Below are 26,925 nucleotides of genomic sequence, written 5' to 3' on the forward strand. Positions count from 1 at the left end.
AGGTATCTCGGGGATTGTGATGGGAAGAGTGTAGAAGGACGTCGTCGTCGGCCAGACGCTGCCAGTTTCAGGTCAGGTGCCTTGCCACTTTGACTAGAGGTGCTAGTCCCATGTCGTACTAGTATTCGACTAATAGTCATTAATACAGTATTTTAGCACCAGGCTGGCCAAGTGCTTTGCTCCGCCCTAGCAGCCACCTTGCCTAAACTGGTCTAGCCTAACTGATCATGATCCCAGCGTCATTCAAAATACTGCGCAGCTGCTTTTGATGCCGCGCCGCTCAGATCAAAGAAATCTCAATGCTTCTTGTATCTCTGCCAACAACCGACAGCTGACTGTATATTCTATCCATCACAATCCCCAACACCATGGCGACTGGACAATCTGTAAGTATGTCGCGGTAGATCGCGGTATCATGTCTGACGCATTTGTCTAGGTCGCCGTCAAGCACTGGGCGCGAATCATCAAGCGATGGCCCGTCGACCGAGTGCGTCCAGAACACATTTCTTTCCAAACGGTTATGCAAGGCCGTCTACAGAAAGCCTCGTCTCCCAGTGCAGCTGCGGAAAATGTAAAAGCAAATGAAGCTCTGGTGTCGCCAGCCAATCCCCCCCAACTTGACGAAGCACGAGAAATGCGACAAGTCAACGCTTTATATTCCTTGCTGGAAGATCGATACTTTAACGCATATCCCATCCCAGCTAAACTACGGAATCCGGAGAGCATGCCTACACACTACGACGATGTGATCAAAGAGATGGACGAGGCGCCGAGTCGGACATGGACCCAGTCACTGATGAAGAGGATCAAGGGCTCTCTGCGTTTCTCGTGAACAATGAACCCTTTTCTGTGGGAGACAATCAAAGCTTGTCCAATATGAGTTGGATTGCAACTTGCAATCCTAGGGTCTAGAGGGCTGTCGGCCGGCAGATCCCGAATTGCCAACGCACGCCAGAGAATCAAGCAGCAAGCGTGCTCTGGGGCATCGGACAAATCAACCCCAACTCACCAATTGTTTGCCTCCTTGGGCTTTTAAACTGGCTGAAACTATAGCCAAGAGGCTATTCCTGGTACAGTCAATATCGAATTGCCCATGGACGTCGGAAGCCGAGACATTATACACTCAGCGCCGTCTCATGGACTGTACTGTGCAGCGCCTCGACCGGCGCGAGGTGCAAAGGTCCAGATGACAGAGACTTGGTCTTGTTGTAATCACGCTCTCAAACGTGAAAGGACTGGCCAAGAAGGACGGCGAAATGCCTCAGGGGAGGGCACGTTGTAGTTATTCTGGACAACAGCCGGCATCTACCAGCGCTATGGGAACATAGCGCGTTCCAAAAGTACGGAAACCCTACCTACCTGGTGCCAGTGGACTTCCGCTACCAATACTAGGATACAGAGATTATGGAATACCTTCACACCAATTCTGGATGTTGGTAACCATTCATAAGTACTATCGAGACAGAATCTATATGACTGGAGATCGCGGATAGAATCATAAACCGTCTCCCCTCAATTCACTCCAATAAAGTTGAGCCGCGGTTATTAAATAAAACCCGTCCATAACTTACTTAGACACTATCCGGTAGATATGGCAGACGAAGTAACAACTCCATCGTCTACTCTCTTCCATATTCCTCTCTCTCCTGGCAGCATTTTTCCGCGAGCGTCGACTATCTCCATCATATCATCCTGAACAACCATGTCGAAGAACAACACGCCCAACCCGGTTGCGTACACCTACGGGGCCCCAAACACCGGCTCGACAGCGCATTCGGTTCCATACCCAGAACCGATCTCAGCAGTACAACACCACATCGCCGGGCTCTTAGTGACAGTATTCGGCCTCAACGAACTGCCGTCATCAGCGACGGACGTCGCAGTGCTATGGCTGCTACACCCGCGGCTCCAGACGCAAGCATGCATGGCGCCGTTCGCCGCACACCTGATCACCGAATGGAACGAGCACCGCTCCTCGAGAAACATGCATAGCGGAACGAGCAACAAGGGCCTGATCGCCGTCAGTTTCGACCAGCGCAACCACGGCACACGGCAAGTCAGCGCGCTGGCCAACGAAGCGTGGCGCGGCGGCAACGAGCACCACGCCCTCGACATGTTCAGCTGCTACGCCGGCACCGCGGCCGACACGTCCATCCTGCTCGACTACCTGGCTGGCTACATCTTCCCCACCAACGAGCGGCGGATTGTGCAGAATCTGGTGCTGGGCATCAGCCTCGGCGGCCACGCGGCGTGGCACTGTCTGATGCACGACTCGCGCTTCAGCGCCGCCGTCGTGACCATCGGATGTCCGGACTATGCGCGGCTCATGAGCGATCGCGCCAGACTGAGCAAGCGCAAGGCCTGGCTGGATACCCAGGGCAAGGAGTTCTTTGGGTCGGCTGACTTCCCGCCTTCGCTGGTCGAGGCTGTGCAGAGATACGATCCCGCCGGGCTGCTGTGGTCTTCTCGCAATGGGTTGCAGAGGCAGCCTGGTCAAGAACTGTTGGATGATGAAGTCACGGCCGAGGAGAAGGAGAGGCTGAGGCCGCTGATGGCTCGTTGTTTCGCTAACAAGCGTATCCTCAATCTCGCCGGTGGGAGCGATAAGCTGGTCAGTTACGCCCATAGCAAACCCTTCCTGGATTGGTTGAAGAAATCTATCGGTCCGGGCGGTTGGTTCGAGGGTGCCGGGCTGTATCTCGAAGATATTGTCTATCCGGGCGTTGGCCATGACGTGCCCCCGGCAATGGTCACGGCCATGGTCAAATTCGTGAATGAAACGCTCGAGAATGGGCAGGACATGACCCATGCAAAGCTGGGCAGTAAGATATGACGAGCCAGAACTAGTAGAACAGACTAGACTTGCACAGCCGAGAGGACATCTCGATACATTCTATTCTTACCAAGTGCGAAGACAAGGTGGAATTGAATCGACCTTACGAAGGACTATCGCACAGAAGTGTGTTGGATGTTCAATCTGTCAAGCCGACAATTTCTAGTCTCTTGCTATCTCTCTGGGCAGAGTGTGCCTAACCCTTCACAAGTCGGCATGTCGTCGCCTAAACTCAGCAAGCAGAGCACATCTGCGGACTTCGACCGAAGAAAGTCCAAGGCAGTTGTCTGACCGACGGCACTACTTCCCCGCGAGCGGTTCTGCATACACTCGCGGATGCCCGATATGGAGTGGCCCACTTCTCGATCCTAGGGTTAAGGTTGACGCCATCATCGGTTGTATCTGGCCAGCGTATCCATGATATTCTGTACATTTTGCTGGGGTTGCTGTCCTGCCCCGTAGGCTGGAGCGTTCCCATAAGCTGGGGCCTGCTGATGTTGTGCTGGATATTGAGGAGTAGCAACAGCTTGTGGAGGGAACTGCCCAGTCGGTCCATTTTGACGACCTCCATTCCCAAGATAAGATGTATAATTCGGCGTTGGTCTCTCACCCTGTGGTATGCCGCTCTGCGCATCTCCAGGCTGTCGAAGATTCGCCAGCAGCTGCTGCAGGTTCGGTGCGGAAGCGGTCGGAGTGACTGGTGTTGGGTATTGAGCTTGGTAGTGAGGCTGTTGGCCGTACTGAAGCTGAGGAGGACTGTGCTGTGGTTGCGGGAACGCTGGAGGTAGTTGAGGCGGATATTGATGAGTTGGAGGTTGCCCGTATTGTCCATGTGAATAGCCTTGCGGCGGCGGAAAGGCCTGGGGAGTGGGCGGCGCAGCACCTCGTTCTTTTTGGCGTGCATGAAGCACAATGTCAGCAGCGACGGGGACGTCAAGGTCGACATATTCGTTGAAGTTGACGTTTGAAGCCCCTACATTCCTATCAAAGACCTGCAGCGGGATTTTACTGTTGTACTGATTGCCCTGTGTCAGCTTCACAACGGCCTGAACACCCTCGATGATCTGCCTCTTGACGACGGCACCCAGGGGAAGTCTAGGACTGAGCCAGATGGTCGAAGCACGCAATCCTTTGGCCCGAAATCCCTGTTCAATCCAATTGATGAAGCTCTGCGCAACTGAAGGCTCTAGGATGAGGAGCTGTACATCGGGCACGTCTCGTGGATCTCGGCGAGGTAACGGCAGGGTAGCCTCCTCATCGTAAGCTGCAGGGAGCGGCGGTGGAAAATTGCTGGAGAATGGAGACCTTTGTCGTGCGTCAAGGCTGAATCGTGGGCTTTGTGCTCTTGCTCGATAATCGTCCCGCACACGAAAGTTTCTCGGAGAAGGAGACCGCGCAGGTCGATAGTCATCACGCCTATTCTTTTCCTCACGAAAGTCATTAAAGTTAGAGCGGTTGTGTCGATCAGATTGCCGCGCATTTCCACGGTCTGGCGAGCGCGAGCGCCGTCGTTTGTTCCCCTGCGCCTGGTTCCTCGTGTTCTTTTGAGGCTTTGAGACTTCCAGATCTGTGACCAAGTCAGCTAAACGTCTTGGTCGATCCGCTTGGGGGTGTAGGAACTCACGAATCTTGCGACCTCGGATCTCTGAGGCCTGTTCCGCCTGCAGAGCGGCTTGACAAGAAGACGCCTCCAGATACTGCACGAATCCGTATGCTTGCTTAATGGATATCTGTGCCAGCCGGCCATGTTTGTGAAACACGTGGAAGAGATCGCGCTTGGTCACCTTCTCCGACGCGAGATTGCCCACAAATAAGCGGGACCCTGGGGGGAATCTATCCCAGATACCTTCTGTCACATATCGCCGTTCCTCCTCAAGAAATTGGTCATACAAGCTCTGTGTCCGTGGGCTCCATGGACGTTCATCGGGGTCTTCTGACCTCGATGGTTCTACCTGTTGAAGGGGATGGCCGACAAAGCCAGCATCAGGGTTCGTGGGGGACACCTGTGCAACATTCTGATTCCATGTACCAGGGGCTTGGGTGGGGATATTTTGAATCATGGGTTGTACGGGCCCGGATGTGGACGACTCTGTACCATTGACTGGGAGAGCATCGGGATTCAGTGGTTGATATTGGTCTCGCAAGTCGCTTGTGGAGCTAGGAAACGCATAGTAGCTGGGGGACTCTTGCGGAGTCGCTTGCACCGGCGGTTTTGGGGGTAGGCCTGGGACTGGAGGCAGTGAAAGGGAAGATCCGTGGTCGACATGCGATGCAGCAGTGGTTGGAGCAGAAACAGGGTCTGCGGCAGGAGCAGTAGAAGCAGACTGAGAAATGGTGTCGAGAAGTGACTGGTAATCTACTCCACCTGTACCCGACTGAGCATTGGACTTCACGCTGGGTTCTTGCTCGGACTTCCTCGCCCCATCTGACTGGAAGGGAGACTCAGGCTCTCCATGGCTTGCATTGGCATTATGTTCATTGGTCGAGGACTCATTGTTTGATTGCGCGACAGTGTGGGACTGGCCGGAGGCGTCATGGGAAACATTTGAATTTGCCTCAGGTGCTTGCTGCGCAGAGTTCTCTGCAAGGGCTGAAAGAAGATTGGTCTCAAAGCTGGCATCATTCTGCGTAGTCCGGCCATTTGTGTTGGGGAACTGTGCACCACTTCCGAAACGACCGTTCTCTTCTTCCGCGCCTCGCAAGAAGTTCTGCACAGCATCTTGTTCCTCGGAGTTGGATCCATTCATAACGCGGGGAGAATCTGGATAAGGAGAAAAGGTCTGATTGTGAGGAATGTTATAAGTCGCAGTGTCATTAAAGACGGGATCCATCTGGTTCAGCAGAACGGGAATATTTGAAGGCTCAGGTATGTGGACAGGCCGTGGGCTTTCCGGTGTTTGAGATCTACCAAAGCGTTGCGCTTCAGGCGGAGGGCTTGTTTCAGTCATCTTGAGGCGGACAATGCATGAAGGGCGACGCGAAGTGATTTGCCTGGATGGCTGGCGACGTGGGGCAGGCTGACGCCGAGTTGGAAAAGGTGCAAGGACAGACCCGTGAAATCACCGCGCAGAACAGAAGAGAAGCTTAGGCAAGCAATAGTACCTCGATGATGAGCGGGCCGGTGGGAGGCGAGGAGATGAAGAAGAAGAAGTCCAGATGTTCCATCAAACGGGTAACGGCATGAAATAGTAGTTGAGTTGGAGGGGAACAGACCGCAGCATGAAGAGAAACATACAAAACTTTCAAGGTGCAGTTGCCAGAAGAGGCTAGCGTAGGCAGCGAGTCGGTGTGCACACGTGACCAGACCTTGCGCCGAACCTACATCCAGATCTGTTGAAGAGCATGGATAGAAATCGTCCCTTACAATCAATCCTGTGTATGCTGATGCTAAGACACCACATCACTAGGGTTGGCAGATGTTGCGATGGGCCAAACCCCCGACCTCCAGCATCACGCTCGCGGCTGGCAGATGTCTGCCATTCCGGCTTGCACCTCGATTATATGTTTCAAAGACTGAGCGTCGTGAACCTGACTATGCTGCAGCGCGTAAATGGTTCAAGAACTTTGACGCTCTGAATACATTGCGCGATGTTGGAGAAGTCAGCTACAGTCGTTCGAGTGGTCCTGGTGGCCAGAATGTCAATAAGCATGTTTGACCTCCTTGTTATCTCGCGCCAGGGTCTAATGTTTCTCAGGGTCAATTCCAAAGCTCAATTGCGAGTTCCTGTCGATCGTCTCCTTCCCTTACTCCCTCCTGTCTTGCATGAAGGTATCCTCGCTTCTCGATATTATGCACAGGGTTCGTCCAGCCTCGTGATACAGGCAGATGAGAGCCGTAAACAGCCAGCGAACAAGGAGACCTGCTTTCGCAAGCTCACCCAGCTGATTGTCGATGAATATAAGCGTGCCGTGCCCGGAGAAACAACAGCGGATCAGAAGAAGAAGGTGGAAAAACTGCAACATGCAGAGAATGAATCGCGGCTGAAGACTAAGAAGCTGCATGCAAGCAAGAAGCAATCAAGGTCGAAGGGTAATATGGATTGATTGGGTTACGATTGCGACTGCGGAACTCATGTTGTGCCGGTCACCTCCCGGGTGCTTAACGACCTTAACACAGAGCTCCCAATCGTCTTGATCGCCGGATCAAGGTCAGGCGTATCGATGAGCTTCTGTAGCCAAGTGGCTGCCCAGGCTGTAATCTCAGTGCCCGTTGTTTTTGAACGCGCCTGTTTTAGTCGTGCCAATGCCTGTCGCAGTGCAGAGGGGAATTCTGGTGTGGAAGGAGATATCGAAACCAGTGGGAGCTGAATGAGGCATACTTGACTGCACCAACTCTCCGGATATTCTTGAGCCAATCTCGTTGCGATGTGGTCTGCTATTTTGCGGCAAGGAGGGAGCTCGTCAAACTCGAGGACCATGTTGAAAAAGTCGTACCCGACTGCAGGGTCTTTAAAATGATCCATTGCTGCATCGAAGACTGCAATGGGAATGGCACCACTCAAAGCTGGTATTGAATCCAAATGGTCCAATGCTGAGCGGTCAGCTTCATGCCCTTCGACGTCAGGATTCACATCCATAGCTGTCAGCTTCGGCAGCTGCATGATGTTTTCGTCTTCTTGGGATGCCTCTCCAGCTCCTCCTGATTTGATGTCTGCGATTCCCAAGATCTCACGACGAGCATGGATCTTAGCGATGTAAGAGAGTTCTAGTCTCGCATACTCCAGCCAGATTGTCGGTGTCCTTTTGCAGAACCTGAGACCGCGTTGCATGTAGCTTCTTGCTTCTGTCATGTCTCCATTCTCCTCTATCGCATACTGCGCGGCATAGATCCACAAGTCCGGTTTCGTGGGGTGTAGTCGGAGCACACTTGTGAATATCTCCTGCAGTTTTTTATGCGCTTTTTGCCTCTTCGCGAAGTCTATGGCCTGAAGCCACAGACCAACATCCCCTGGATGTTTCCGCGTCCCTCGGTCGAAGATAAAGAAAATGCGTCGCTTGCCGTTGTGGGTTGTTGCCTTGATGCCCATTCTCTTGACCCTCTTGCGCCTCAAGGCATCGACGTTCATTTCAAATTCTGCATACCGAGCGTAGTCTGAAGGCGTAGATCCTCTGGCGTTGATCTTGTGCTCGAAGTCGGATCGTTTGCGGGCGATGCTGGTGATTTCGTCTCGACTAAAGATCTTCTTGCGCTCATACTCTTTCAATTCCGGCACGGACTGCTCGAGAAAAAAGCGAGCCTTGTCGCTGGCTGCGGCCATAGTTGCAGCAAGGGCGGTCTGACTGTAGAGGGATCTGCTTCTTGTTCAGTGTTTCGTTGCCAAACCACGCTCTCGCCGTGACGACTTGGGGATGTGGAGTATTGATTCAGGAAAATATAGGAAACTTTTTTGAGGAGTCCGCCACGAGATGTCAAATGTCGCCCGCAAATTTCGGGTCGCCTCGGCAGTGGCCGACATAAAGTAATTAAAGGGGTCCGCGTCGAGAGACATCCTTTCTCACGCGCAGCTTGATCGATAGTTGAACATCCTTTCTTCAGAGACTCGCTCACTACATTCTTGTCACTCCTTCTCGGCGTTGTACACCTACTTACTTTGATGCCTCCGGTGGCCTCCTAATCCCCTTCTGTGCACAATGGCGCCGAGGAAAGACGGCGATGTGGTGGTTTCTGTCAGTAGCCTTGCCAGACTTTCATGTCCAAGCTAATGTTCAGCGCCTAGATCAATGGGAAATATGTCTCTTGGGGCCATACTCTCTTTGCGTACGCTGCATTCCTCGGAGCGTTGATCGTCGGAGTTGCGCTTCATTATCACAAAATTGTACAAAATGAACACTATGGATATCCTGATGAATGGTTTCCCTCTGTCTCGGCCACCATTGGCGATCGATACCCCGAACGCTCGGTGTTCATGATTTTCATCGCCATCACTTCGGGCGCTCGGTTTGCTCTGGTTGGGCTGTGGTATCTTCTCACCAGGAGACCAAACTCGAATCTCCCAGGGATCATCGCCGCTGTCGGGTTGTTCAGAACGGTTACATGCGGAGGATGGACATACGTGACTTCTACGGACGACCATGACTGGCACGATATCTTCATGATTTCGTATCTTGTGGCAACCCTACCATGGACGCTAGGATGTCTCGCTTTGAGTCCTCCAAATGCCAAAGCCGTTAAATATCGGAAGGTTTTCGCTGGGCTGTTCTTTGGCACCCTGGTACCTCTCATCTACTTCTTCATTCAGCACAAGGTCCATAGAGTTGCTGGCGGTATGCTCTCACTTCCTCTCCCCGAAGCCCGACCCGCAGCTGACGTTGCTAGCCTATACGATCTATGCATTTTTCGAGTGGTCGCTCATCCTATTCGATGTGGCTTTCGACGCTGTCACCGCACTTGACTTTGAAACGTTCGAAATTGTGGTGAAGGACGTGCAGGGGCTCAGTAGAGGGTATGTGCAGATGCTCCCGAGATACTCAAAAGTACGGCCAAGGTAGACAGTAGCTTGGTGGATGATTGACAAAAGCACAGTGACGCGAAGCTTCTGAAAGATTCGGTGAAGGAAAAGGAGTAGGTTATCAAAGAGTTGTTTGGCTTCTAGCACTAACGGCCTGTCAGACGCGATAGCACGCTCATCCAAACATCTACTTTCGACGGACCGTATTACTGGCCCGCCATGCTTGACGCTGCCGCTGACATCTTCCATGGCTTCGTCTTCTGGTCAATTCTCACCTCACTAGGTGTTCTCGTCTGGTATTTCCCACTTTGGCATATGGGCATTTCAGGCTACGAAGTTATGGTTATGTCTACAATCTCACCTCTCTTCCTCGGCATACCGTTCATTCGGTCTCTCACTATTAGAAATCTCCGATGGGCACACATGTCGTCCCTGGTAGGGCTCCTCGCTTGGTTGGTGAAAGACCCTGCGAACCGGTTGTTCACTGTCGGATTCGCTGTCTGGATGGGATGCCTGGCATGGTCCGCGGAATGGTACGCTGAACGGAGAGACTCGGCACGACTTCAAAGCAGAATTTTAGCCTGGTGTATTGGTTTCATCCTCTCGAGCATTGCCAAGTTTGCGAATCACACCAATAACCCCATATGGCCCATCCTACACTCGGGCATTGGAGGCTGGAACAAGACCGGTCTAGCGCTTGCCGTCATTGCCGTCTGGCGCTCTACACGATCGAGTTCCACGAGCGGCGGCGACTACATAGCCCCGAATGCCAAAAAGGGTTCCAGCGTCCTGGCTGGACTTGGCCTCGGAGGACTGTTTTTCGCCATTCATTCCTTGCTCTCAGATTCCAGTACCATGATTTTGTGGGTTTGGGACGGTTACCCTGTCCAAGGCCCGCTAGCAGTTCCCCACGGTGCTCTCACGATATTCGTTATGAGCGCGGGACTGTTCGTAGGAGTTGCGCTTCCCAGACTCCTCGGATCCTGGACCGCCTACGGATTAGGAGCTGTCGGCGCAGCATTTCTCACGTGCTATAGCAATTGGCGAGGCTACTATGGCGGTCTTGCACTGGCGTTCTATCTGATGGGAGTTGCTCCTGTTCTGATTTCTTCCGCCGCTCAACACAACCCCGCTCCTACCTTTGGGCTGGGCTTTTTCCTCTACAACGTGATGGTTTTGTTCCATGTCTGGGTCGTTGCATATGCTTTCGTGCCGGGTGGACCGCTCGTACGGGAGCACACCGACTGGATTATGATCACCACCATGTTGATGATTGGCGCTGGCGTGTTTTCGGCATTGACCACCGACTCAGGCCACCAGCAAAAGATCAAGGCGAGCCCCCGTGGGCGGAAACAGTCGGCATACTACCTTCATCTTCTGCTGGCACTTCAGCTATTGACAGCGTCAATTGCATATCTACGCTTCCCCACAAACGACTATCAGCCTTATCACAAGGATGAGAAGTTGATTACCGCCGGCATCTGGACCATCCACTTTTCACTTGACAATGACATGTGGTCTTCTGAGCGGAGAATGCGCGATGCTCTCAAGGAGCTTGAACTTGATGTGGTTGGGCTTCTGGAATCAGACTTGCAGCGCATCATCATGGGCAATCGAGATACCACACAATATCTGGCTGAAGATCTGGGCATGTATGTGGACTATGGTCCGGGCCCTAACAAGCATACCTGGGGATCAGCACTGCTGTCCAAATTCCCCATCCTCAACTCTACTCATCACCTGCTCCCCTCACCCGTCGGTGAATTGGCGCCGGCGATTGAGGCGACTCTCGATGTGTATGGCACCCAAGTCGATGTGTTTGTCTTCCACTCCGGGCAGGAAGAAGACCCCGAAGATCGACGCCTTCAGTCCGAGTATCTGGCACGAATCATGAAAGCCAGCCCTCGACCGGCGATCCTCTTGAGCTACTTGGTGATCAAACCAAAAGAAGGCAACTACAACACGTACGTGGGCGAGAAGAGTGGCATGCATGACATTGAACCGAGCGACTGGGACCGATGGTGCGAATATATTCTGTACAAGGACATCAAGCGTGTTGGATATGCTCGTGTCAGCAGGGGGACCATTACCGACACTGAGATACAGGTGAGTCCATCGACCAACCGCCTTTGAAGCACAGCAGACTAACGGTATACAGGTGGGCAAATTTGTCGTGGGAGAACCAGTTTCATACTCAGACGAGCGGATACCTGAGGAACAAGTACCGCCTGGCCGAAGATTTCCAGCACTGTTCCGTGGAGAGGGTGTTCGAGGGCACAGATATCACGTCTTTGATGAGCCATGGTACTACGCATGAGCTTGAAGTTAGCCCCATATCCTGAACTGAGCAGCAGAAGCTACAGTGTGTAGACATGGATGCCGCAGTGCTATCACCAATAAATGTTCCCCTGTCTATCTTACTCTGTACACGAACAATCGTACAACATCATGTGACTCTAGTCCATCACGTGACTGTAATGTTATCTTATCTCGATGAGTCTATATTCGCGCCTTTATCTTATCACGAAAATGATGCGGGGTGTTTCGGCAGCCTCAAGGCGCATCATCTGACTCTGCAATGACTCAATCGGAAACGTGACTCTTGTGCTCGCTCCATCTTACAATGCACAACAACTGGAATTGGAATTGAGACTGGAACTGCACCGCTTGACTGCCTGCGTTTCTTGTATTCGTTGTTCTTCACCAAAGTGACCCTTTCAAACGTCTTCACTCGTACTCCCTTCTCTCCGATCCCCCACTTGCATGTCTATACTTGCAGCTGGCATCTGAGTCTCCTTCCAGGTTCCGGAGCTGGTGCTGGTGTTGCGTTATTAACTCTTCCTCTTGGTCTTCACCTAAGCTGTTGTCAAAATGGCTGATCCGGTGGCCCCTCCGCCTCCAGGCTCCAGGGCCATCAAGATACCTCTATACAGCAAGAACCTCACGGGATATTCCACACCGCGCCGCAGCAAACGCTATGTCAAGAGTGCCGAACGAGCCGACACCTCCGATGCTGGCCCATCGTCGCTCAGTTCTGACCAGGAGTCGGCCTGGTCATACAGCCCGGTCTCTAAACTCTCTCAAGACCACTTGCAGACCGTGGCTTATCCGTCAACGCAAGACAGCCGGTTCGATACCTTGTCGACACCTTCGGGGGACACGAACACATCGCAACGAAAGGACAAGCACAAGGCTGACGTCGCTCCGCCCAGCACCATGCCTGTACTGTCTGGCCAGGCTTCGTCACCCCTCGGCCCTTCGATGCTGTCATCCAGCTCCTACAAGTCTATCAATCTCAACTCCCGCTTTGACGATCCTGACGAGCCCCCTCGCCTGATCACCTACACCAAGCACAGTCAAGGGTTTACATGGAACGATGAGTTATTCCTCCCAAGTTACATGCTCGGGCGTTACGGGGAGCGCGGCAGGAAGAAGCAATACGACGGAGACTTTGGCGATGAAGAGCACTGCCCGGTTGCCGAGATATTCGTCACGGACGAGGAAGCCGAGGCCATGATGCCATGAACGCGGTGGCCACCATGGGGCAAGATGTGCTACGAACATAACATGATACACACGGTTGGGCCGCTGATATTTGATGGCGTTGGCAGCGTCCTCGTACTTTTTAGGGCACCAGTCAACATTGGCTACTACTGAACACATCACGCATCAGCATGGGATAGGAGCTGCTTGTGGATTGGAATAGGGTATCGTTTGATGGGTTGCGGAAGTTTTGGAGTACAGGTTACAAGTATAGGGGTGAACATGGGCACATACATGGCCAGCAGTATTTACCATACAAAATGATCAAAGGACCTCTCTCGACTCAGCAGCCGTGAGGATGGAGTTCAATATAGAAGTTGGCACGGACGGCGTTGGCAATCGGGCGTGGAGGGTGATTCTTTGCTGCGACGGCTGGCTTCACTCCCAATCTACCTTTCGCAGCCGCGCAGGCAATACATATACGTAGTAGCTGCTTTAACGTCTGTGTTCATGCTCTTGTTCCTTTCTTCCTCTTCTGTCTCCTTAATCTTTTCCTCTATCAGCAACTTGAACATCTTGAACTGTCTGCAGCTACGTACTAGCAGACGAGGGACGGATCTCCAACCGCCGCACATCAGTCACTTGTCCATATCCACCGGCTAGTGTTTAGCCAGTTTCCTGCTGTCCGCCTAAGAAAGAGTCTTGACCATCCAGTGGACCCTTCGCCGCGCCAACCTCGACGACATCAATGGTCGACTGGCCATATCGTCTCCCTTTTGACGTGTCGACCCACGATGTGCTGGCAAATGGAGATGCCACCAAGTCGCCTACATGCGCACATGCTGTAACATGCGTGACATTGACCACTGCTGCACACAGCATGTTTCCCATTCTGACATGCCCGATCGACCTTAGGCCGAACACTGGACAAGTGGTACGGACGGGCATATGCGGGTTAAGGTGGCTATCAGGTATCAATGCCGACTCGGCACAAGGGAAGCTACACGAGCGGTACATGAGGGCCTGAGGAGGATGATAACAGCTTGACCTTGTCACCAAGAAGACAGAAATGACACTTGCTACCTCTTGTCGTCCCTCACCTTACTGTTTGTCAGTTCTGGGACTATCACCAGAAAGATAGCGATTCCACCGTTTCGGCTGGACACTGGGGCAGGCTAATTGGGAGTCTATTGCAACCTTCAAGTTGTAGATTGGAGACAGTCCTTCTATCGAGGACGCCGGAACATATAGCCATTGGGGACTATTCTGAACGTTCACTCTCTCTTCAAGTTGTCAACATGACCGATCCTTCGCTCACTTCGCTTGTAGCCGAGCTCTCCAAGCTCGCTGCAGAGTATGTCCCTTCCGATGGACACGATGCCGCATCCCAAGCTCCCAAGCTGGCACTGGTCAATCTGAGCAAGAAGATCATGTACTCACTCATGGATCCTGGAATGATGGTACAGGCACATTCTCTGCAGATGGCCGAGATGGTCTGCATCCGGACGCTGCTGGACCTCAAGGTGTTTGAGAAGATGTCCAGCGAGGAAGAGGGCAAGACGATCACGGCAAAGGAGTTGAGTGAAAGGTCTGGTGTACAAGATACACTCCTTGGTAAGGACTTTCTGTGTCTCTGCTCCACTCACGTTCCATACATCATCGCGGCTTTATCTGCGAGCCTCTCTCTGAAAGAAGGCCCTTTCCTAAGTCTGCAGCCTGTTTTCCTTGATCATCTCTCGAGTGGTCCATAGGGTGTCTCTTTTGAAAAGTTGGATCTGATCTAATGGCTTGCTCCGATCCAGAAAGACTTCTCCGTCCTCTCGTGGCGTCAGGCTTCATCACCCAGTCTCCAGACGACGGCTCGTACGGCTCGACGCGATTCTCGCAGGCCTACACATCCTTCCCCGGTCTGTTCTTCACTCTGATGTTCGACCACTTTCTGCAACCAATGACCGATCTGCCAAAGTACCTCCAGAAGCACGGCGCCGTGGAACCGACCTCCTTCTACGTCAACCCGTATTCCGACTACCACAACGCGAGCGATTCCGGAATGACGACCTGGGAGATCATGTCCAAGGACCCGGAGAAACTCAAGACGTTCCAGATCGGCCTGACCACGGGGGACGCCATGGTCCCGGTCACGGGCTACTACGACTTCAACCAGCTGGCGCTGACGCCCGCGGAGTTGGAAAAGACTCCCGACCGAGTCAGCCTCATCGACATAGGCGGCGGGGTCGGAAATGTCGTCAAGCGGATCTTGGATGCCTACAAGGACCTCAATCCCGAGAATGTAGTGTTGCAGGACCAAGAGAACATTATCGACATGGCGAGCAAGGAGAAGATTGCTCCCCACGGAGTGCAGTTGATGAAACATGATTTCTGGGGGCCGCAGCCTGTCAAAGGTACGTCGAAGGAACGGAAACCCTCCAGAGACTGCACTAGAAGTGGAAGGCGAAAAGCACAGAATGACAGCAGTTTGACTCTCCTCTTCCCTCTATCTGACAACTTACAACTCTCTCCTTCTCTCCGGGGTTTGCTCTGACCTGTCTTTTGCAGGTGCCAAAGCATATTATTTCCGCCGCGTCTTCCACGACTACAGCGACGAGCTCTGCGCCAAAGCACTCAACCAAATCATCCCCGTCATGGCTCCGGACTCGCACATCCTCATCGCCGACATGCTTCTCCCGGAAATCATGACGGACAAGGAGGCGCACACGGCCGCCCTCGACGTCGCTTGCATGGTCATGGGCGGCAAGGAGAGGACCGAAGAGGACTTTCGACGCCTGTTCGACAGTGTTGGCCTGGAGGTCGTGGCGATCCATCGTGCTCCAGGGGCGGCGGCGGGAGTTGTGGAAGGGAAGCTGAAGACGGAATAGATCTAGATTCGACATGACGGGAGCTGAAGACAGAATAGATCTAGATCCGACATTGCTTCCCCAGGACGCAGGAACTTGGACAAGACGAATGCAAGTCATCAGTTATTGTCTCCTGCAGTGGGACATTCCATTCGAGCGTGCCTAATCTCGAGACTTCTTTCAGCCACTTACTACGTAGTAAGGTAATGTCGATATCATGTTATCCCCGTCACATCCTCCTCTTGTTCTCCATCTTTCCATTCCAGATCAGACTTCTCGTAACTGAGCATAACTCCCACAGCAACTTATCACATCACATCTGGGCCATTCATTGTAGACATGATCTCTGCCAACTAGCCCAGGGTGTTGGGTCGATATTCTTCGGCTGATGTCCTCATTCACCATCGAACCCAATGGCTGCACTGAGTTAGCTTGATAAAGACAAGATCGACGGATGATATGTGATACGCCCTTCAGCACCACCTACTGCATAACTTGAAAAGAAAACACGATAGAGTAATCAGAACAGAGAGAACCAGTTAGTATCTCTCGATGGATCGAACCGAGTTTGTATTAATTGATAGTCAAGACTGCCTTTAACTTCATTAACCCATTAGTTGCGCTCTATCAACCAGTTCATCAATCAATCCAGCAATGCATTAACACTGCTTCTCCACCCACTGTACAAGTCCTTGCCAGCATTCCCAACCATTTGTAATACCCTTTTTGAATACCAGCCAGAAGTGTCAAGGTGCTTTGAAACAGGTTTGTACAGACAAAGGGTGACTTCTTGTCGAAGCAAAACAAAGCCTGGGACGGCAAGTAATCTGTCACTGAAACACAGATCACCGTTTCCGTGTAAGGACCTTGGTGATTGCATGGCGGATGATGATGCCGGACTTCTCGATTTCCTTCTTCGTCAGACCCAAAGTGATGCAGACCTTGAGGGCGGGTAGAGGCGAGAAGATATCCGTCTTTGCGCCCGAGGGTCCAGCAGGAAGGGTTTTGGCACGGGTGATGAGCACGTTTTGCGCCAGGCACTGTGTGCGAGACATGACGTTAGTGTCTTTTTTTTCCTGTTTTGACAGAAAAGAAAAGAGAGAGAGAAAAACATACCTCGTCCACTATATCTTGCAGCAATTGCTGCTGATCATCGGGCGTCAGCCGCCGAGAAGAAACGACTTCGGGCTTCAGTGCCAGAAGCATGATCGGGTTCTCGGGCGCACTGGTGCAGTACATCCAGTCACTTCGGGGGTCGAGTTGCGTCCACATGGATCGGATGTTATCTCTCAGCTGGGTGAACAGTTCGGGCTGGGTCTGCAGCATCACGAGGATCTCACTTGCCGTGACGGCCGCGATCGCCGAGGGGGCTGCGGAGAAGGTGTACGACGATGCTGAAAGCCGCTGATGCTCCACGACTTCGTCCGATCCGGCACAGAAGCCTCCTGCCGCGGACAGCGGGCCGGCCAGAGATCCGACGATCATGTCGACCTCGGCGGCGTCGACGTGCTGGTGCTCCGTGATGCCTCTGCCCGTTCGGCCTAGCACTCCGAAGGACCATGTCTCGTCGAGGATCAGACGGAACTTGTACTTGAGCTTCAATTCGATCTGGGTAGAAGCGACGCATTAGTCAAAGTCGAAATATCCCAGGAGAGACAGCGAACTCACAATCTTGGGCAAATCAGCCATATCCCCGACGTTCTCAAACAGGCCTTCGGTGATGATGAACCGCCGAGTCAACGGCTTCTTGGCTTGTTCCTTGGTCACCTTGGCCAGCACTCGTTGCAGGTCCTCCATGTCATTATGCTCGTACCATCTCACTGCACTTCGAGAGATCTGGATGCCTTTGCGGATGGCGTAGTTGACCGCCTTGTCGGCGACAATGATATCCCCCCTCTTGGAGAACGCCGGGATCACACTCGATATGGTCGAGAATGCCTGCGCATACATGATACATGCCGTAGTGCCGAGGAACGCTGCGATGTCCGCCTCCACCTTCATGTGAACATCTTGTGTCCCGTAGAACCCGGGGGGGCCACAGGGGCCGACGCCGTAGGTGCGCAGGGCTTGGATCGCCCTCTCCTTGAGATTTTCGTTCGAGACCAGGTTGTAGAAATTGTACGAGGCCAAATTGGTCACGGTCCGGCCGTTGGTCAGTTTCGAGCGCGGTCCACTGGGCCTGGAGTCGCTCATCAGCATCTGCTCTTCCAGATATCCTGCAACAGGCCGTGGCATACCCGACAATCACAGGTCGCTTCTCCAGCTCCGCCTCCTCAAATGGGGTCGTTTTGGCCACCAGGGGCTCCGGCGTCCACTCGTCCACAAGATCATCGATCTCCTACTCGGGTGTCAGTCTAGAGAGGCAGCCACCACTTCTGTACCGCGGGCGCTCACCTCTTCGGTCAACTTGACAAAATTGGGCTTCGTCGAGTATTTGGGCGCCAACAGATACCGAATGGCAAAGAGGACGAGAAAGAGTTCGACCGCGGAGCGGACAGGGTCGTCCTGGTAGCTTGACTTGACATATCGCAGGAAAATCGCCGACCCGGGGAGCTTGTGAAACTGCGTCGAGGTCACGTTGACAAAGTTGGTGAGATATTCTTGAGCGTCTTGGGTGTCCATGTTGGGCGAGCCAGCATGGGTTGAGGTGCAAGTCTGTGACTGGGAGAGAGTCTGTCGAAAGATCTCACTTCCTTGCATCTACAAGAAGATTGTCGACGCCGCGGCGCACGGCGCGCAGTGGACGCCTTCCAGCGCGGCATGTCACGTGATACAACAAAAAGGGGCAATTTGAGCCCCAGCATTAATTTCCGAAATGATCCTGAATCTCTGCTGCCTAGTACGTAGTAGTAGAGATTCAGAGGAAGAGAGCAGTCTACAGGCACAGACGCCATCCAGTCCATCATGTACACATCTCTCGTTTGCAGACTTGCATTGGTTCTCATATACAGTACGGCTAAGTCTAACGTAACACAAAAAAAATGCCCCAGCCCACCACAACGCCGCTCCCCCAAAATTGAGACAGTCAAAGCACCGGATGTGTGAAAGCACCTTGTCTGTCGCATGGAAGGCCGAAGGCCGCTCATCGCTGCCATTTCATTCAGTCAGTAGTTTTGTAGGGCGCTGGCCGGCATCGCATTCCAACTTCCTGCAACCATTATTCCCGGCTCACGCAACCCTCCCCTTGCATTCTCTATAATGGAACCCAACTCCACGATTCCATGCTCTGTCGCATCTACCATCGCACAAATCTGCCTCCACCACCAAAGCTGAATGGGTCGTTGGAGTCGGAGCCGGAGGTTGTAGCCGCAGCCGTTGCCGCAGCACCGCCACCGGCAGCTGGAAGAGTGGCATCTTGACCGAAATCAAGAAGAGCAGACCCTGTGATGCCGGTGGTTGTATCGTTGTTGTTTTGTCCGGTAGGCTGGACTAGGTTCATGGGAATGGTCGGCAGATTTGTGATGTACTTGCGAATAATGACCGGTCCCACGATCAGGACGAGGAAGATGATGAGCAGAGTAAAGTACAGGATGGCGTAGCGGATTACACGCCGCTTGCGCAGGCGAGACTGCTTGAGAGAGTAGATTGGTGGCCGAATTTGACGACTAAGAACTTGTTAGCAATGGTCTCGTTGTCAAAGCAGCAAAGTCACATACCTAGGTCGCAGCCAGAAAAGCATCACCGAGTGGAACTTGTCGATATAAGGAATGCAGAGGGCCGGCAGCATGAGGAAGAGAATGGCGTGCCCGAGGATGAAGTCGGCCGCGAAGAAGCCGAGCTCGGTGATTTTGCACAGGAATTCTCTTCCGGGTTGTGACATCGAGTGCCAACCCATCGAGTACCATTTGCCAGTCCACCACGCAATGTTGGACGTGTCCTGCTTGGTCTCACGAGTAAGGCACAGAGCAATGATCAACTTGTACACGAACCGCTGGACGGCCGTGACGGCAATCATGCCCAGCAGTGCCTTGGCGAAGACCCATCCTTCCAGGAAGAACATCACCTCCCAGAAAGCGAAGAGCATGATGACAGCGATGGCATGGGCGATTGCTGCAAGCACAGAGCCGAACTTCTTGCAGCACATGCTCAAGAGAGGACCCATACAGCACGCCATGCCGAAAAAGCCGGCAAGGACACCGGCATTGACGGCGATAGGACCAAAGGCAATGATGGCCACTCGCACCAGCGAGTTGGTGGGGGGCGCGAGGTCCCGGCCAGTAACACCTGTCTGAGCGTTGATGAAAAGATAGGGGATCAGCGTAAGACAGGCGAGCACCAATGGGCCCACAACCTCGCTCAAGAAGATACTGGTGAAGTGAGCTCGGGGGATGTCACCGGAGAGCTTCTCGGACGGCGCACCGAGTGCCTTGCGTTTGAAACCAGTGAGACGAGTACGCGACAATCTGCAAAACGCGATCCAGGAAGAGGCGTGCGAGCGGGAGTTGCCGCGAGAGAGCCATCGAAGATAGTCGCGGTAGTCGATGAAGAAATCGTTCCAGGCAAACTGGTGCGGGTTGAAGATGAAGGGCGAAATGCAGAGCCCAAGCAGCGAGAACCAAAACCAGATCAACCAACTACCCCAGACGGTCATGGTGGCAAACAGCAACATCATCAAAGAGCGGGCTCCCACATAGATGGATGGACCTGCAAACCGGGAGTATAGAACGCCGAATGGAATACGCGCGGTAGCAAATCCACGACCGGTTCCGATGTAGCGAGCGCCACCGAACGACAGGTCCTGCTGAATAGAACTGGCATAGATTTGACAAACGAACACCTCAAAGATTGGCGAGGCTGAGGCAAAGTGCTTAGCCAAACGAGTAGCCGCGCGCCAGAATCCACGTTCAGTCAATTCCTGTACGACCAAGGGGACGAAGGAAATGAAGAACACAATGAAGATGGAGACGATGCAACGAGACACCCAGTCCATAATCGGGGTCAGGTTCGTGCATCCGGTAGGCTTCAGGGGGTCGGTGGCGGGGACATTGTGGTTGTAATGACACAGAATCGTCTCGTGCCTCAGAGCACCCAGGTTGATCAAGACGATCATAAAGAGCTGCACAGACAACATGATGAACATGTTGTTGATGTGGAAACCCGGATGCGCATAGTAGAAAGACAAGAAGCGGTCCAGAGGAAGCTGAGTGCCGAGGTAGTAGTACTCGCGAGACAACATCTGTTCACCCATACCAGTGCCAATCTTGGTGGTGAAGTTGAGGATGGAGCCGAACCCAAGATCACGACCTTTGCCGCACTGATAGTATTCACAGTGCTTGATACGGCCTCCGCGACACAACGCATTCATGCCGGCGTAGATATCTTCGTTCAGATGCAGACCTTTCTGGGCTTTGGAGACACCACCACGAGTAGTCATGAAGATACCGTTGAGGAAATCAGGGTGACCATAGTGAAGCTTGCCGCCGATTTGGGCAAGAGTACGAGCAAACAGGGTACCGAAGGTTTGTTCCTTGCCGGCAGCAACATCACCCAAGACACCGATGTTCTCGGAGAAGATGTATTCGCGGGCACCGAGAATGGCAACAGGGTTGGCCTTGGACGGCGCAATTCCAGGAGTGTACGGCGAGACGTTATCCGTGGTCATTTCCTCGAACTCCGCCAAAACGCTTCGGATCTTCAAGCACTCTTCCAGATAGTTGTCCTGGTTGGCATCGATAAGCTGGATGTATTCACCGCGGTAGAAAATGATGGCATGATTCTGATTGTCGGATTTACCGTCTCCAAGGATAGGGTTGCCGGAAAGCTGGACTCGGAATTTCGGTCGTCGCTGGCCGTTTTCAAGGAGTTCGGAGTGACCATCAATCAAAGCTGAGTACAGGCGTGGCTCTTCGCCTTCATTCTGCGGAGGCTCCTCGTCCAGATATGCGATCTGGAGATCGGGATAAGCACGAAGCAAGAACTCCGTGTTTTCGCGTTCCTCTTTCTTGAACTTGGCGTATCGTTGCATCGACACGACGATCTTGAACTTGCGTCTGGCCATACGTTCGAGCTCACGCTCCAGTTTGTCAGAGTTGCCGCCGAACATCTGCACGACTTCGGGGTTCTCAACACGGTACAAGAGTTTGATCGCTCTGCTGTAGTTCATGAAGCCGGAGATGGTACGGTACAGAGTCTGAGAACGAAGAGAGGCCCAAATACGGGTCCGGAGGGTGTACTCGGGAGCAGCAGACTTGAATCCGATGCAGTAGAAAGGCAGATCGTCAATCTTGCTCTTGGCGGTATCCTTTTCGGACTTCTCGTAGTCACCGTTGAACTGGGATGTCTCATCAGCAAGGATTTTGGTATCCTTGACGAAACAATCCCATTCATGGGGGTGGAGCTGCTTAAGATATTCCAAAAGCGTGACTCGGGAATACGGTTCATCCTCACGAATGATTTCTCGCAGCGAAAGGAGAATCTTTTCGCTGTAGTGCGGAATGAGAACCGTGAAAGTTGGCATGTTGTCGACCGGCAGAGGTTCCGGAATAGGCGTGGACAGTGACTGCGCAAAGAACGAGATACGACGCTCGGCTTCGCTTTGCGACGGGAAGAATTCTGTTTTGAAGGAATGATCTTCCTGCGAGACGAAGAAAGTTGGTGCACGAAGTGTCCGCTTGCCTTCTTGTTCGGAAGGAACTTGGTGGTAAAGAAGCTTCTGAACATGGTCGATGGCCAACAGATGTTCTCGGTACATGGAGATCACGATAGCGTTCCACACCTGTGAGATCAGCACTTTGGGCTTGTACTTGATCTCCATGTCGGTGGTGGCAAGGATCTTGGAGTAGATACGCTTTGGCAGTCGGGAGAAGATATTGCGCCAAGGTGTCCAGATCGACACACCGAGATAGAAAGACCGTGCCACCGAAAAGACACAGTTCCAAATGATGTACCACAAGTAGGTATCCAAGAAGAACAGGATCAAGTCGGTGAAGAACATGATGCCAAGAAGGATCTGAGGCTGATATTTGCACAGGTATTCCTTGAGAATCTGGTCCCCTGCGCAATGACGGATCTTGGTGTAGGACAAGATCTTGATGGGGTCTCGGAACGACAGTGTCAGGAAGAAGTAGGATTCGGAGAACTTGGCGGCGAAAACCATGATCCAGAGACCATAAGACATCCAGAGGTCGTTGCCCTTCAATTGCGGGAAGGAAGCCGTGAAAGTCTGGCTTGCAACGTACTGCCGCGAATTGCGAGTGAGATAGCTTCCGAACAATCCGCCCAATGGCATAATCGAGAAGAAGAAGAACGTTGCCAGAGCGATCAGGAATTGGACGACACCCAGGACCAAGGCGACCTTCGACTTCTGGCTGAACCCAAAAATGTAGACGCTGGGTGCAATGTTGAGGGCGAAAACACCGATCAGAAAGAGAAGTCGCTTGGTGAGATGCTGAGCACCAGCCCATCTCCGTGGCACATAGGACCATTCACAAAGAGTCGCGACGATCTGGATAAGCGTGGCTACGGTACCACCCAATCCCACTGCAGACCATTGAGCAGCAGCATGCGGTTTGTTGTTCAGTTGCTGCTGATAGTTGTGGGTATACAGTGTTGGGGAGTTGAAAGCAGTGTAAAACCAGAAAGCTGTCAAGTGAATGACCCAGATACGGTTGAAGTTGACAACCAAGTGAAACCAAGACCGTGTTTCCTTGTAGGTCTTGAAGAAGACTTTCTTCCAGTTCACTTCTTGAAGCTTCAGATATCTTTCGGCAGGAGGAAGGTCGACCAGGCGAGATTTATCTTCCAAGACGATTCGTTCAATGCCCTCCGGATACCAAAAGAGCTGATTCATATCATCGTAGCCAATGACATGGTTGTGGTCCTTCTCACGTCGGACGTACTTGCCTTCAATGATCTCGTAGCACTGATCCCTGATGTACGTGTACAGCGGGGTGATGACATTGTTCAGATAAGTGAACTCCTCTACTGGCTCGACGCTGTTCTGGCCGGCAGGCGAATGCAGGTAGTCATCTGCGCATTTGAAGATGAAGCAGAGGGTCTCAGGCATGAAACGAACTTGATTGGCTTCACCCCAGCAGAGCAGGTAGAGGGCAATCTGTCGGGCACGATCATGCTGGGACATCTTGTTCATGCGCGTCTTCCAGCGGTACTCGGCGGCTTCGAGAGAGTTGTCACCCTCCATGGCTTCAAGAACTTGTTCTTCGTTCTCTGGGTTCTCCTTCGCCTTCTTGGCGGCGGCCTTGCGTGCCTTGCGGGTTCGACGAGTCGACTTTCCAAGGTTCATGTTGGAAAACCCGACGGCATCGTCAAGATCCAAATGAGCTGCGAAATACCATCTGCGGTAGTTGGCGTTGTCACCTCCGATGTAATCCGCATGCAGGGACAACAAAGCTTGGTTCGGGGTCATTCGAGAGGCTCTCGAGTCCAACAGAGTCATCATGTGGTCGTACATGTTCCGCATGCTGTCACGTTGGAACCCGAACTTCGCAGTCAAGTCCAGGAAGATGTCCTCGACTTCCTCCTTCGAGAGAGGGATCTGTGCATCGGAGGTCCAAGCAGGGTAAGGTTCGCGAGAGCGTTGCCCAGCAGGCAAGGTACCGTTGTAGTCCATTCCGTAGATCGGTGTGGAGGCGCCGGAAGATCTGTTACCACCGTAGGAGATTTGCGAAGAGGGTGGTCTGAAACCACGTGCTCCCTGTCCTTCGTAGCCGCTGTGGTAGCGCTCATCTCCCCTGCCGTAGTAGTCCATTTCAGCAGCACGAGCCATGTCCGATCTCATGGTGAAGTCACTGAATGTCTCCGAATCTTCCTCGGAATCATGACCACGACGTCTTGGACGTTGACCTTGGTGCTGTTGCTGGCCAGCAGCTCCCTGATCATAGTACTGGCCGTCGTAGTAATCATCCTGGTAACCTTGGTGTCCTTCGTAGTAGCCACCGTCGTTGTGGTAGGGGTTCGCGGCATCTGCATTGTAGTAGCCACTGTTTTCCAAGGTCAGCCAGAAACAGCGTGAGTACGGAGCCAAGATGTGCTTACGATTCGTCATAATACCCTTCACCATACTGTTGCTGATTGTGGCCATAATCGTATTGTTGATCATGGTAGCCATTTTCATCTTGGTAATAGGCGTCATTGCCATGTTGCTGGGCATAGTCTTCGTCATAATGACCCTGCTGAGGGGGAGGTGCAGGAGGATGTCCAGACATGTTGAGAGAGATTGCTACAGCAATTCAAAGTCAGCACGCGCTGGCTCAAGCAGGGTTTGGCATTCAATATCCAGGTGGTGCAGGCTGTTCCTGAAGTTCCACGTACCTTAAGACAGTCCCATCAACAGTTTGCTTGTACTGAATATGCGAGATATGCGGTTCGTGAGGTTGTGGTAGTATTACGGCGGTAACGACGTTATAAACAACGAGCGATTGGTAAGGGGTAACCGACGACGGAAATGACGAGAAAGCTGCGCAGCGTGGCCGCAAAAATCGTCACCAGGCGATCTCAAGGAATCCCAGAAAGACGGAGGCCGGTGGTTGAGCTGGGCCAAACGTCGAGGTCGCAGGTGAAGAATAGGTTGGGTGTCGCAGCGATTGTTGTGAAACTGAAACGAATGAAGGGGGAAGAGTGTTGGTTGCTGAGCCAATGCAGCCACAGGAGCGCGTTCACGGCAAGCGTGGCTAGTCGGCCGACTGCTGTGCAAGCTGACCACTTCCCAACTTGAAGGCCAGGAAATCCGAGGGGCTCTGCTTTGTTTAAAACAATCCCTACGCACCTGCCTTTCCTCGCAGCGATAGAAGCGAGTGAAGGAGGAACACGAAGGAGGAGGTTGAAAAGAGAACGAAAGTACTGAGGCAAGGCTGGTCGGACGTAGAAAAGAGGCGACAAAGGACCCAAGAGAAAAAGCAGGATTGGAGGGAGAGTAGGGAGCAGGCGGAGCTCCTACACTGGGAGCAGGAGTGGTGCTGTGGTGCTGTGCTGCTTGTTTCGGGATTAGGGGCGTGCGCCGGCCAGAAATTTGGATGGTCAAGGTGGATTGCAACTTGGAACGGGTGGGTGGGTTCTACCAGTCATTTCATTTCGGGGGGCCAGGGGGGGTGCAAGAGGTGCTTAGAGCAAATCAGAGCTTGTCCAGTTCCGGGCATGCACGACAGCTCCTCACGATTTCAGCAGGGAAGGGGCCCTGGATGTAAACAGGGGCAGCGCAGCGCAGGCTGACCTCCAACCCGCCACGCCGCAAACGACACTCCGTGTTCCCTGCCACCGAGTCTTGCTTTGTCGTTAGAAAGTCTTCAAGTTCTTTTGGTTTCTTATGGATGTGCTACTGTTAACTCTGTGCAAACTATATTGTGTGATGGGTACCAGAGCCAGAAAGCGAACGCGAGAAAATCAACAAGGTCTCTTTCCACCGACCTTAAAATTCTTTTGCCCACCAGCTCCATTTCCGAGTCAAAATCCACACTGGGGCCGGAGGTCGTCAGTCTACAGAGTACGACAGTTGCTCCGGCCACCGCAATTCGCTGCCCATCCTTGATTGCGACGTCTTTAGCACCTTCATGCGCCCGCTTAACGTGAACAGCTTGCTACGCTACGGACTGACTTTCCGCCCTGGTGCAGCTAGATTGCTATCCCTGCTGCCCTCCCGCATCAAACATCTGGCCATGTCGTGGCTGGGCGGTGCTCCTAGCCAGGCAGTGTGGCTATGCAATCATGCAGAACTTGAAGATCCAGAGCACAAGAGCAAGCGAGAGAGACAGAGAGACATCCATCCATCTATAAACGGTCATGATTCTGCAGAAGGCAACCAATCTTGGACAGAAGATGGCAGATTACACACAAACCCCCCGCCTCGTCTACAAAGACATAGACAGACCTTGGGTCAGTCATCCTGCACCATGGTCACACAACCCGCGTTTCAGGTGAGGAAGCATTCAAAAGTCGTAGATCTTGACTACGGTGCCGGACATTTAACGCAGTAGATGGCGAATGCAGCTACCCGTGCCAGCCTATGCAGACTATCCGGAAGCCGTCGACAAACTTGACAGGATCTCTAGAACCCATGTTGGCGGCCCAAGCTAAAGATGAATATATGAAGACACCAATACGGCGCATGCCAACTTGGACTGTTGATATACTACGCACACAGCTGTGAGGCATGGTCGTCGGGTTGATAGGGACTGGAGGTCAGCAATGAAGCCGTTGAGCACTTTGTATCTGATGAATGGGCATGACTTTTCTTCCACAGAGAAATTTCAGAAATAGTCGAAGATTTACACGGCTTTCACTTAACCTGCACCTCTTGCAAGGTCCTACCGAGAGCATTGATTCCCAAGGAATCACCATTTATATTTTCATA

The 26,925-nt window shown here is 52.7% G+C and overlaps 10 protein-coding genes across 10 annotated transcripts; 6 read left to right on the forward strand and 4 right to left on the reverse strand.

The window, feature by feature from the left end:
- Nucleotides 1-368: 368 nt before the first annotated feature.
- A1O1_06143 (uncharacterized protein) lies at nucleotides 369-832 on the forward strand (the record flags this gene model as incomplete). The annotated part of the gene is made up of 2 exons (XM_007727023.1): nucleotides 369-386; nucleotides 437-832. 2 exons carry the CDS (start codon nucleotides 369-371, stop codon nucleotides 830-832), a joined length of 414 nt encoding a protein of 137 aa, XP_007725213.1.
- An 870-nt stretch (nucleotides 833-1,702) lies between these two features.
- On the forward strand, nucleotides 1,703-2,833 carry A1O1_06144 (uncharacterized protein; the record flags this gene model as incomplete). The annotated part of the gene is made up of 1 exon (XM_007727024.1): nucleotides 1,703-2,833. The coding sequence occupies one exon, from the start codon at nucleotides 1,703-1,705 to the stop codon at nucleotides 2,831-2,833; it is 1,131 nt and encodes a 376-aa protein (XP_007725214.1).
- Nucleotides 2,834-3,222: 389 nt separating this feature from the next.
- A1O1_06145 (uncharacterized protein) lies at nucleotides 3,223-5,781 on the reverse strand (the record flags this gene model as incomplete). The annotated part of the gene is made up of 2 exons (XM_007727025.1): nucleotides 3,223-4,400; nucleotides 4,458-5,781. 2 exons carry the CDS (start codon nucleotides 5,779-5,781, stop codon nucleotides 3,223-3,225), a joined length of 2,502 nt encoding a protein of 833 aa, XP_007725215.1.
- Nucleotides 5,782-6,421: 640 nt separating this feature from the next.
- A1O1_06146 (uncharacterized protein) lies at nucleotides 6,422-6,877 on the forward strand (the record flags this gene model as incomplete). The annotated part of the gene is made up of 1 exon (XM_007727026.1): nucleotides 6,422-6,877. The coding sequence occupies one exon, from the start codon at nucleotides 6,422-6,424 to the stop codon at nucleotides 6,875-6,877; it is 456 nt and encodes a 151-aa protein (XP_007725216.1).
- Nucleotides 6,878-6,903: 26 nt separating this feature from the next.
- Nucleotides 6,904-8,091, reverse strand: A1O1_06147 (uncharacterized protein; the record flags this gene model as incomplete). Its single annotated transcript, XM_007727027.1, has 1 exon — nucleotides 6,904-8,091. One exon carries the CDS (start codon nucleotides 8,089-8,091, stop codon nucleotides 6,904-6,906), a length of 1,188 nt encoding a protein of 395 aa, XP_007725217.1.
- Nucleotides 8,092-8,464: 373 nt separating this feature from the next.
- A1O1_06148 (uncharacterized protein) lies at nucleotides 8,465-11,599 on the forward strand (the record flags this gene model as incomplete). The annotated part of the gene is made up of 5 exons (XM_007727028.1): nucleotides 8,465-8,500; nucleotides 8,551-9,097; nucleotides 9,150-9,318; nucleotides 9,453-11,388; nucleotides 11,441-11,599. The coding sequence occupies 5 exons, from the start codon at nucleotides 8,465-8,467 to the stop codon at nucleotides 11,597-11,599; spliced, it is 2,847 nt and encodes a 948-aa protein (XP_007725218.1).
- Nucleotides 11,600-12,153: 554 nt separating this feature from the next.
- Nucleotides 12,154-12,807, forward strand: A1O1_06149 (uncharacterized protein; the record flags this gene model as incomplete). The annotated part of the gene is made up of 1 exon (XM_007727029.1): nucleotides 12,154-12,807. The coding sequence occupies one exon, from the start codon at nucleotides 12,154-12,156 to the stop codon at nucleotides 12,805-12,807; it is 654 nt and encodes a 217-aa protein (XP_007725219.1).
- Nucleotides 12,808-14,063: 1,256 nt separating this feature from the next.
- Nucleotides 14,064-15,641, forward strand: A1O1_06150 (uncharacterized protein; the record flags this gene model as incomplete). Its single annotated transcript, XM_007727030.1, has 3 exons — nucleotides 14,064-14,379; nucleotides 14,568-15,167; nucleotides 15,322-15,641. 3 exons carry the CDS (start codon nucleotides 14,064-14,066, stop codon nucleotides 15,639-15,641), a joined length of 1,236 nt encoding a protein of 411 aa, XP_007725220.1.
- Nucleotides 15,642-16,465: 824 nt separating this feature from the next.
- On the reverse strand, nucleotides 16,466-18,242 carry A1O1_06151 (serine palmitoyltransferase; the record flags this gene model as incomplete). The annotated part of the gene is made up of 5 exons (XM_007727031.1): nucleotides 16,466-16,660; nucleotides 16,737-17,228; nucleotides 17,289-17,799; nucleotides 17,858-17,958; nucleotides 18,015-18,242. The coding sequence occupies 5 exons, from the start codon at nucleotides 18,240-18,242 to the stop codon at nucleotides 16,466-16,468; spliced, it is 1,527 nt and encodes a 508-aa protein (XP_007725221.1).
- A 613-nt stretch (nucleotides 18,243-18,855) lies between these two features.
- On the reverse strand, nucleotides 18,856-24,784 carry A1O1_06152 (1,3-beta-glucan synthase component FKS1; the record flags this gene model as incomplete). The annotated part of the gene is made up of 3 exons (XM_007727032.1): nucleotides 18,856-19,225; nucleotides 19,277-24,559; nucleotides 24,615-24,784. The coding sequence occupies 3 exons, from the start codon at nucleotides 24,782-24,784 to the stop codon at nucleotides 18,856-18,858; spliced, it is 5,823 nt and encodes a 1,940-aa protein (XP_007725222.1).
- Between the last annotated feature and the right edge of the window lie 2,141 nt (nucleotides 24,785-26,925).

Source organism: Capronia coronata, assembly GCF_000585585.1.
Source record: "Capronia coronata CBS 617.96 chromosome Unknown acBCG-supercont1.5, whole genome shotgun sequence".
Taxonomy (NCBI): Eukaryota; Fungi; Ascomycota; class Eurotiomycetes; order Chaetothyriales; family Herpotrichiellaceae; genus Capronia; species Capronia coronata.